Source organism: Martes martes (assembly GCF_963455335.1).
Source record: "Martes martes genome assembly, chromosome: 4".
In the NCBI taxonomy this organism is placed as follows: Eukaryota; Metazoa; Chordata; class Mammalia; order Carnivora; family Mustelidae; genus Martes; species Martes martes.
The window spans coordinates 156,055,576-156,066,862 of NC_137891.1; the positions used below are offsets into that span (position 1 = coordinate 156,055,576).

Consider the following 11,287-nt stretch of genomic DNA (forward strand, 5'->3'; position numbering starts at 1 on the left):
AAGAGAGAGACAATGAGACTGAGACAGAGAGAAAGAGGGCCTGCCAGCAGAGGGAGGGGCAGAAGGAGAGAAGACATGAGCAGACTCCCCACAGGTGCAGAACCCCATGCAGTGCTCATCTCATGAACCTGAGATCATGACCTGAGCCGAAACCAAGAGTCAGACACAACTGACCAAGCTACCCAGGTGCCCACATTTTATTTATTTTAAAAATCTTAATTCTAAAAAAATAATAAAAATAAAAATAAATTTAAAAATTTAATTCTAGTTAATATATATCTATGTTGTATTAGTTTCAAGTGTGTAATACAGTAATTCAACAATTCTTTTTTTTTTTTTTAAGATTTTATTTATTTAGGGGCGCCTGGGTGGCTCAGTGGGTTAAAGCCTCTGCTTTCGGCTCAGGTCATGATCCCGGGGTCCTGGGATCGAGCCCCATATCGGGCTCTCTGCTCAGCAGGGAGCCTGCTTCCTCCTCTCTCTGCCTGCCTCTCTGCCTACTTGTGATCTCTGTCAAATAAATAAATAAAATTTCTTTAAAAAAAAAAAGATTTTATTTATTTACTTGACAGAGTGAGACACAGTGAGAGAGGGAACACAAGCAGAGGGAGTGGGAGAGGGAGAAGCAGGCTTCCCACCAAGCAGGGAGCCCAATGAGGGGTTCCATCCCAGGACCCTGGGATCATGACCTGAGCTGAAGGCAGATACTTAATGAATGATTCAACAATTCTATACATAGATTAGTGCTCATCACGGTAAATGTACTTTTTTCTTTTTTAAGTTGGCTCCAGGCCCAGCATGGGGTTTGAACTCACAACCCCAAGACCAAGAGTCCCAAGGTCTATAACTGAGCCAGCCAGGTGCCCACAATAACTGCACCTTTAATCATCTTCATCTATTTCATCCATCAACCCACCCACCTTCCCCCCTGGTAACCATTAGCTTGTTCTCTATAGTTAAGAGTCTGTGTTTTGGGGGCGCCTGAGTGGCTCAGTGGGTTAAAGCCTCTGCCTTCGGCTCAGGTCATGATCTCGGGGTCCTGGGATCGAGCCCCACATCGGGCTCTCTGCTCGGCGGGGAGCCTGCTTCCCCCCTCTCTCTGCCTGTCTCTCTGACTACTTGTGGTCTCTGTCTCTCTCTGCACCAAATAAATAAATAAAAAATAAAATTTAAAAAAAAAAAAAAAAAGAAAAATCATGCATTAAAAAAAAAAAAAAAAAAGAGTCTGTGTTTTGGTTTGTCCTTCTCTTTGTCCAATTGTTTTGCTTCTTAAATTGAGTGGACCTCATTCTTTAAAGTGGTAGTGAAGAATGCTCTTGGACATGTATATAATTACCATTACCAAGGTTAATGGGATATGATGATGAGTTAATTGTCTTAAGAGTACAAGGTCAGGGGCGCCTGGGTGGCTCAGTGGGTTAAGCCTCTGCCTTCGGCTCAGGTCATGATCCCAGGGTCCTGGGATCGAGCCCCACATCGGGCTCTCTGCTCTGCGGAGAGCCTGCTTCCTCCTCCCTCTCTCTGCCTGCCTCTCTGTCTACTTGTGATCTTTGTCTGTCAAATAAATAAATAAAATCTTAAAAAAAAAAAAAAAAAAAGAGTACAAGGTCAGGAGTGCCTGGGTGGCTCAGTCAGTTAATCATCTGACTTCAGCTCAGGTCCTGATCTCCATGTTCATGGATGGAGCCCCTTGTGGGGCTCCACTCAGCAGAGTCTGCTTCTCCCACTCCTTCTCCCTCTGCCCCTCCTCCCCACTTGTGGGTGCACTCTCTCTCAAATAAAAAAGTACAAGGTCATACTCCTCTTACTGAAAAATAATTTCAACATTTATTCCATTTATTTTTCTGTTCTGACCTCAAAAAAGCACCTTGACATTACCAAATAACAATTCAACTAAAACAATCTAATAGTTTTTTATTGTTTCCCCCCCAGATCCACCAGAGGGACTCTTCTCCCACTTACACATCTGAGCTGTAATACCTATCGTAACTCCTCCACCCAATGAAAAATAGGTACTCAGGTATTCTGGCTAAATCTTTCACACAATTACAACATTAATTCATCATAAGTCCATGGAGCTAATTCACAATAAGTTATCTTAATCTTATTTTAAACACCAAAATACTAAGCACTAACACAGGGGAAACAAACCACTTGTGGAAATAGAAATGACAAACCCAGAACTTAAAGATTACTGAGCTAGGGGCGCCTGGGTGGCTCAGTAGGTTAAAGCCTCTGCCTTCGGCTCAGGTCATGATCCCAGGGGTCCTGGAGTTGAGCCCCGCATCAGGCTCCCTACTCAGTGGGAAGCCTACTTCTCCCTCTACCACTCCCCCTGCTTGTGTTCCCTCTCTCGCTGTCTGTCAAATAAAATCTTAATAGTAAAATTTTATTTGAGAGACCGTGCGCACATGAGCGGTGGGAGAGGGGCAGCAGGAGAAGGAGAGGCAGACTCCCCATTGAGCAGGGAGCTCGATGCTGGACCTGACCCCAAGAATCTGGGATCATCAAGTGTGCTCAAGGCAGATACTTAACTGAGCCACCCAGGTGCCCTAAACAAGCCATTTTCTTTTTTCTTTTAAGATTTTACTTATTTGACAGAGAGCACATGAGCGAGTGAGCACAGGCAGAGGGAAAGTGAAAAACAGGCTCCCCGCAGAAGGGGCAGCCTTATGAGTGGCTCAATCCCAGGACACCAGGACCATGGCCTGCGCCAAAGGCAGACGCCTAATTAACTGAGCCACCCAGGTGCCCCTAAAAAAGTCTTCCCCCTCCCCGATTTTATTTATTTGTTTATTTGACAGAGAGACAGCGAAAGAGGGAATACAAGCAGGGAGAGTGGGAGAGGGAGAAGCAGGCCTCCCGCTGAGCAGGGAGCCCCATGCGGGGCTCAATCCTAGGACCCTGGGATCATGACCTGAGCCAAGGCAGACGCTTAAGGACTGAGCCACCCAGACGCCCTAAAAGTCATTTTAGACACTTTACCTCTGAATACCCCATTAACTTATTTAACTGAGAAATGCCATCTTTACCGTTCCCTCAGACTAGCTAATTAGGTTTTCATGTAATTTACTCTCAAAGTAAGCTTTTTCATGGCTAAAGTATAAAAATGAAATACTGGGGTTTAACCAACACTGTGCCACTTACAAATTGGGAAATTATTTCACCACTCTAATCTTGATTCTTCTTACCTATAAAAGGACCCACTTCACAGCAAACTCATGTGGATCAAGTAAAAATATTCAAAAAAGCACTTAATACATACAATTGGTAGATTTTAGTTTGCAACTCATGGTTGCAACTTACATAGTTCATTTTCCTTTCTGGAGGCACACGAGTACTTTCTCAGTGTATGACCTGCCAGGAAGCTGGAGACTAGTTCACCACTAACTTAACTTTAGCTATACACAAGTAACATCTGAATATCTGCAATTCATACTGGCTGCATAATTTTATCTCAAAACCAAACCAAACCCTTAATACTTTTAAGGGCTGAGAGGGCAAGGATCTCTAAATGGAATGACTGCTAGAGTTGTCCAGCACACCATAAAATGGTCTCCTGAGCATCAGTCTCAAGTAAGGAGTTCCTTATTTTTAAAAAAGGGGAAAAAAAAAAAAAAAAACCACACGACTCACAAAGCACAAGCTATTCCTGTCCTATCAAATCAATGAATGAGGAGACCGAAAACGGAACTTGAAACTAGAATTGTATTTTCTCTAAAAGTTCCGACGTGATCCTGAGGGTAGTTTGTCCACTGCTCAACGTGAAGGAAAACGAACCAAGTGGTAGGCAGCGTAGGTAGAGATAAGTAAATCTCTAGTAACTTGGAATGTACCAACACCATCAGAGTGTAAGTCTATAAACTAATCATAAAACCTCACAGCAACCTCTCTATAGTGGAGGAAGCGAACTTCTAAGGTGTTGAAGGAAAAAAATAAAACCAGGCTTCTAAAATCAAGGGATGATTGGGAATTTAGACCCACCAGATGGAAACGGCACTTGCTTCCTCGAGTTAACAGTGTCCCCTTTCACTGTTCAAGAAATACCTTGTTTGACAAGCACTGTAGCGCTTTCAAAGCAATCGTTTCTACCCAGTCCGCCTAATACATTTCGCGCATACAACCGCCCATTCACCTAGCAACCAAACACTGACTGAAGGAGTTCCACGCAACGCTAGGTGAAGATGCTTTGCGGCCCGATACAATCCCTCCGAAGCAGCCAAGTTTCTCGTCAGCACTCCCGAGGCCTAAAGAGTCACTATGCTCTCCACCACAGGCCTAAGAACGAGGATAGTTGAGAGCAGGAGGGCAGGAGATGGGCGAGGAGACGGTAGCAAACAAGCTTCACCACGCCACACCGCGGAAGTTGGATAATCTCCGCGAACCGCACAGCCCCAAACAATGGAGTTTTCCCGCCTCCTCGGGACCCCGCCCCCTGCTCCCGAGCCGGCGGAGGAAAGCTAACCCTAGCGCGCGCGGCCCCGCCCCCTGAAGGCCCCGCCCCCTCCCGAGCCCACCGGGCCAGCCTCCCTCCTCGTGCAAGGGTGGTTTTTTTTCGTGGGTGTTTTTTTTTTTTTTTTTTTTTTTTGGCGCCAAATCTGTTAGTTATTTTCCCGGGTTGTTTAGGGACACTACTGGATGCGCCAGCCAGGAGTGCGGGGACAGCACAGACAGGAGCATAAAGACAGACAGGAGCCCTGTGGCCCCGCCTCCTCCCCGATAGCCCCGGGCCGGGGGAGGAAGGAGAGGGGCAGACGGTGGAGCAGCCGCCGCTGCCCCCGGCAAGATGGCGGCCGCGAAAAGCGGGGCAGGGGGCGCCAGCCGACTAGTGTTACTGCTAATGCGCGAGATTCTCTGCAAAGGGTGGGTTTCTACAGTCCGGGCCTCCCCGAACTGCGACGGCTGCTCGGTGGGAAGCAAGTCCTTCCTCTCACGGGCCTGTCCCTCCCGGGGAGCCCCCGTCCACCACCCCCTCCCCGTGGACTGGCCAGTGCCTCAAGCTCTCCACGGTCCCGCTTACTTGTCGGCGGAAACCAGCTCCGCAGCGATGGCGGCAGTGGCTGTGGACTCTGCGGCCATCGTTCCCCTGAGGTGGTGGACCAACGGGCGGAATAGAGTCTGTGAGGAAAACAGGGAATTTGGGAAACCAGAGACCTATTCAGGGACAGAAAATGGCAGATTGGAGACCCCGCGCGGCTGGGCCCCTTTATATACCATAGCCCTTTGCCCCGCCCATCCACTTCCGGATCCTCCCCCTTGCGTTTAAAGGGCCAGGACTGCCCCAGTCCAGCCCAAGGACACTCTCGCCCTCGCCGTCTTTATCTGTGGGGTACCTTCCCTCCCTGACCCGCTTTCCCCCCAAAAAGCAACTTCCTGCTAATCTAGCAAGTTGCGTAAGAACTGGAATCTTGGTACTACAACTCCTGACTGGGCGTCGGCCAGCGGCTTCCACATAAGGGAAAGCTGGTGCTGCTCTGCATGTTTGGAGCGTGTAGCCGAGGATCTCTTTCCGGCCCTGATTTTCAGGGAGGTGACCAAAACTTTCTGCCCGTCCTCTCAGTCCTAACGGATAGACACGTAAGAACCGAGCACGGGTACAGCAGCAACGGCTAGAACTGATTAAGGTGAGAGACTCGTGGCTCTGAGCCTCAGCAACAGTTGACGCAAGAAAATGCTATCCTAGGATTGGCTACCGCCGAAACTATGGCGCTTGATTCAAAGTCAGTACTGCAGCGGGACGCTGGCTCCTCCCCTCTGGGCCCGCCCCCTTCGGCTGGCCCAGTCCGCTGGCGCCGTCCTCTTAGGCCCTACCCAGACTCCAGATCCGGCTGGTTTAGTGCTCCCGGCTCTTTTCCTCCTTTCAGAGCTACCGTTTGTCATTTGTCCCTGTGTGCCAGAGTACCGTGCTTAGACACTTTAAAACTGTTGGCGGTTTTATTTAATCTTAACAACGCTATTTGTGAGATCGGCATTATCAGCCCCATTTGGTAGAAATAGAAACCAAGATTCAGGAAGGTGTAACTTGTTCAGAAAGTTGGAAGACAAGTCGGCTATGGAAGCAGAGTGCCTCATTTCCTTCAACTGGCAGAGTGGAGGATAACTGGTAGGCTGCAATGGCTGCACTTTCTCACACCTGGAGTTTCATCCATCGCCTTGCCTGGCCTTCCCTTCAGTGATCAACGGGGATTTTATTTCTGTCCAGGTGTTGATACCCTGGGAAAGACTTCCCTACAAAGGAATCTTCCTCCAGTATGTAAAGGGTCAGGCAAGTTGAAATCTGGGGGGCATAGAGCTGGACTTGGAAATATCAATTCTCTGGTGGCAAACAGACCTGGGATCCCCATTATTAGCTGGGTGACCTCAGCCAAGTCATGTAATCTTTTAAAATTGGGGCGCCTGGGTGGCTCTGCCTTCGGCTCAGGTCATGATCCTAGGGTCCTGGGATCCAGCCCCACGTCCGGCTCTCTGCTCAGCAGAAAGCCTGCTTCCCCCTCTCTCTCTGCCTACTTGTGATCTCTCTCTCTCTGTCAAATAAATAAATAAAATCTTTTTTAAAAATTGATGTAAGGGGCGCCTGGGTGGCTCAGTGGGTTAAAGCCTCTGCCTTCCGCTCAGGTCATGATCCCAGGGTCCTGGGATCGAGCCCCACATCTGGCTCTCTGCTCAGCAGGGAGCCTGCTTCCCCCTTTCTCTCTGCCTGCCTCTCTGCCTACTTGTGATCTCTCTCTCTGTCAAATAAATAAATAAAATCTTTTTTAAAAATTTATGTAAAATGAGGACAATATTAGTATTCACCCATTAAGGATATTGTGAGAATTAGAGGAAATGCTTGTTTCAACACTCAGCACTTTACCTTGCTCAAATGAAGCAGTCATTAAATGGCTACAACTGTCTGAGAACATGGTGACTGGAGGGTTTGACTGGAGGGTTGGTTTGGGGAGGGGGAGATCTCTTCAGAGTCCTTGCAGCCAGAGCGAGGGCCAGAGAAATCCAGTCTAGTACCTTGTGTGATGCGCTCATCTGTTAAACTAATATTCACAGAGCAACTATGATATGAAAGGCTTTGCACTAGGTCCCAAGGACAAAACACATGCTCTCTGGCTTCGAGGAACTCAAAGTTCCTGTACAAAAAATCAGTTTCAAAATAGATATTAGGGGGCACCTGGGTATCTCAGTGGGTTAAGTGTCTGCCTTCAGCTTGGGTCATAATCCAGGGTTTTGGGATTAAGCCTGAAATCGGACACCCTGCTCAGCCAGGATCCTGCTTCTCCCTGTCCCTCTGCCCCTTTCCACGCCCCCAACCCACTCGTGCATGCACTCTCTCAAATAAATAAAATCTTAAAATAAAAATAAAATAAAATAGATATTAGGAGCACCTAGTGTCTCAGTGGTTAGGCATCTGCCTTTGGCTGGGGTCGTGATCCTGGGGTCTGGGGATCAAGCCTGGAGGAGGGCTCCCCACTCAGTGGGGAGCCTGCCTCTTTCTCTTCTGCTCCCCCTGCTTGTGCTCTCTCCCTCTCTGGTCTCTGTCAAATAAATAAAATCTTAAAATAGAATAGATATTAAGAGGTGCCTTTGTGGGTCAGTTGGATGAGCATCCTGACTCTTGATTTTGGCTCAGGTCATGATCTCAGGGGTATCAGACAGAGCTCCCTGTGGGGCTCCGCAATCAGTGTGGAGTCAGCTTGGGACTCCCCATGCTCTCCCTCTGCCCCTCCTCCCATCAAATAAAAAAATAAAAATCTAAAAAAAAAAATTTCTCTCTCCCTCTGCCCCTCCCCCTCCTCCTCTCTAACAGAAAGGCCCTACATGATTTGGCTCCAATCCACCTCTCCAAATTCATCCCATACTGCTCCCCTCCCTTTACCATCATCCTACTATGTTGATCTTTCTGTTACTCAGAATGTCCAAGCCCTTTCTCATATGCAGGGGCCTTTGCACTTGCTACCTGACTGCCTAGAAAGCTCTTTTCCCAATAGTTTGAAATAGCTCTTATTCATCCTTTAGGCCTCATCTTAAATGTTACTCCCCCCACCAAAAAAGGCCTTCCCAGGCCATTCAATCAAAATTAGCTTCCTCTTGTTTATTTCTTTGATTGTGCTCATCAAACTCTGAAGTTATTTACTTGGCTTTTGTTTTGTTTTGTTTTGTTTTGTTTTAGCTCTCACCCAGTTCTAAGTATAGGTTCCATGTGACTTCTTCTGTTTTGTTTACAGCTAAATCCCCAATGCATATAATAGTGGATGACTATTACTTGTGTCCAATGTGAATTTTTGGATGAATGACTGCATGAATAGAGCAATCATAGCATAATCATAATTAGAACTGGAAGAAATTTCATTCAGAATGTATCTATTTAAAATAAGAACCAAAAAAAAATAAAATAAAATAAGAACCAATATATCATACTAAGTAATGAAGGTAATGGGACTTTATGGGAGGGTCAGGGGGAGCAGGAATCTTATATTGAACAAGATTTAGAGAAGACTTCCACTTAGAGATGTTGGGTTGAATACTTACATTTACCTCCATTCCCTGTTGAAGCTGTCTACATAACAATAAAGGAAATTCTCTTATTTGTTGTTTGTTTCCTTCCTTGTTTTTAAGGTAAAACAAGATCAAAGAGAATGGGAGAGGAAGCAACAGCAATAAAATTTTAAAAGCTGGAAAAGGGGTGGACAAGTAGTAATTGACCGAGCAACTAAGAAAGGAGAGTCCCAATGGGGAAAAAGCCAAGAAGCAACCAAATTGACAATAGAGAAACCATGAATGCTCAGGAATTGGTTGCAGCAGTTACCTCTAGGAATAGAGGATGAAGATAAGGCTGAAAAAGGGGGGTTATGTTGGAAAGTTTTAAAAAGCAGTTTAGACTCTCTAAAACTACTCCCCCAAAGCAATAGAAGATTAGAAGTCTATTTTAACGGAGAGGATAAAACAAAAACTGAGTGGAAGTTGAGAGTAGAAGGATATTGAAAAGAAAGGGATTAAATGATTACATACAAAATCTTGAGACCTTGTGATAGTTGTCTCTCCATATGCATTTTCTCTTTTTTTATAGTAGTAACAGAACCCTGATTTTAATTTATGTATTTATTTTATTCTCAGTACAAGGCTCTGAGAATAAAAACTAAAATCATCACTGTCGGGGCGCCTGGGTGGCTCAGTGGGTAAAGCCGCTGCCTTCGGCTCGGGTCATGATCTCAGGGTCCTGGGATCGAGTCCCGCATCGGGCTCTCTGCTCAGCAGGGAGGCTGCTTCCCTCTCTCTCTCTCTGCCTGCCTCTGTCTACTGTGATCTCTCTCTGTCAAATAAATAAATAAATAAATCTTTAAAAATAAAATAAAATCATCACTGTCCCATGGAGGTAGTGTTCACATGATGACATTTTGGTCAATGGAAAGTGAATAGAAAAATGTGTGCAGGGACGCCTGGGTGGCTCAGTTGGTTAAGCAGCTGCCTTCGGCTCAGGTCATGATCCCAGCGTCCTGGGATCGAGTCCCACATCAGGCTCCTTGCTCCGCAGGGAGCCTGCTTCTCCCTCTGCCACTCTGTCTGCCTGTGCTCGCTCGCTCGCGCTCTCTCTCTCTCTCTCTGACAAATAAATAAATAAAATCTTAAAAAAAAAAAAAAGAAAAGAAAAATGTGTGCAACTTCCAGAGAGACACATTAAAGGGAAGGGGCTTGTCTTTCACAAGACTTGGTGGTGAGCCATCTTGGACCATGTTAATCAGGGCAATGCCCCAGGAATGACAAAGCAGTAATAGAGGACAAACCTAGGTTCCTAGCATCATGGAGCCACCATACCACCTCTGAGCTGCTTATTCTTAAAATGTTATATAAGACAGAAATAAACTTCTTAGGTATATTATCACATATCAAGCAACAACTGCTAGAATTGCAAAATAAATAGAGATAAATCAAAAATTATAGTTGAGAGGCACCTGAGTGGCTCAGCTGGTTAAGCATCTGCCTTCTGCTCAATTCATGATCTCAGGGTCCTGGGATCAAGCCCCAAGTCAGGCTTCCTGCTCAGCAGGAGTCTGCTCCTCCCTCTCCCTATGCCCCTCCCCACTCTTCCCCTGCTCATGCTCTCTTTTTCCCTCTCTCTTTCTCTCTCAAATAAATAAATTAAATCTGTGAAAAAATAAATAGAAAATTGTGTTCAAATGTCACTCAGAAATCATAACAAGCACACAAAAAAGTCCAAATGTTGAAAACATGACTAATACTATTAATACACTCAGGTGACTAAATATATATAGAAATCTATACTAAAAAAAAATCTATACTCGGGGTGCCTGGGTGGCTCCGTAGGTTAACCATCTTCCTTCAGCTTCTGCCATGATCCCGGGTCCTGGGATCAAGCCCTTCATCCAGCTCCTTGCTCAATGGGGAGCCTGCTTCTCCTTCTCCCTCTGCCTGCTTCTCCCCCTACTTGTGCTCTCTCTCTCTCTGTCAAATAAATAAATAAAATCTTGTTTAAAAATTCTATACTCAAAACAGCAAATACACATTATATTCAAACATTATAGATCATTTACAAAAATGGTCCATATTTTAGGCCACGAAGAAAGTCTCAATAAATTCTAAAGAATCGTCGTTATTATTATTATACAGACTATCTTCTCCAACCACTAAGCTTTATTGCATTGCAAATTGACATTTATACAATTGACCCTTGAACAAAAACATGGGTTTGAATTGCGTGGATCAACTTATACGTGGATTTTTTACAGTGTAGTACTGTAAATGTATTTTCTCTTCCTTAAGGTTTTCTTTTTTAAAGATTTTATTTATTTATTTACTTGACACAGAGAGACAGCAAAAGAGGGAATACAAGCAGGGGGAATGGGAGAAGCCCGCTTCCTGCCAAGCAGGTATGAGGTGGGACTCAATTCCACAACCACAGCCAAAAGCAGGTGCTTAACAACTGAGCCACCCAGCGTCCTTCCCTATGGTTTTCTTCTATTTTTTTTTAAGACTTTTTTTTAAAGATTTTATTTATTTATTTGAGAGAATGAGAGAGAGCATGAAAGGGGAGGAGGTCAGAGGGAGAAGCAGACTCCCCGCAGAGCTGGGAGCCTGATGCAGGACTCGATTCCAGGTCCCCAGGATCATGACCTGAGCTAAAGGCGGTAGCTTAACCAACTGAGACACCCAGGCACCCCCTTTATAAAGATTTTATTTATTTATTTGACAGAGAGAGATCACAAGTAGACAGAGAGGCAGGCAGAGAGAAAGGGGGAAGCAGGCTCCCCGCCCAGCAGAGAGACCCCGATGCGGGGCT

At 45.7% G+C, this 11,287-nt stretch overlaps 1 protein-coding gene across 2 annotated transcripts in view; it reads right to left on the reverse strand.

Annotated features, from left to right (window-relative positions):
• Positions 1-5,184, reverse strand: part of NASP (nuclear autoantigenic sperm protein) — a 42,001-nt gene extending 36,817 nt beyond the window's left edge. Inside the window, exon 1 of one of the 2 annotated variants that reach the window (XM_080801055.1) lies at positions 5,021-5,184. In XM_080801055.1, coding sequence (XP_080657181.1) covers positions 5,021-5,079 — 59 coding nt within the window. In that variant the 5' untranslated portion in view covers positions 5,080-5,184. The remainder of the gene's footprint in view (positions 1-5,020) is intronic. The other variant, XM_080801056.1, reaches the window with a different exon arrangement.
• Between the last annotated feature and the right edge of the window lie 6,103 nt (positions 5,185-11,287).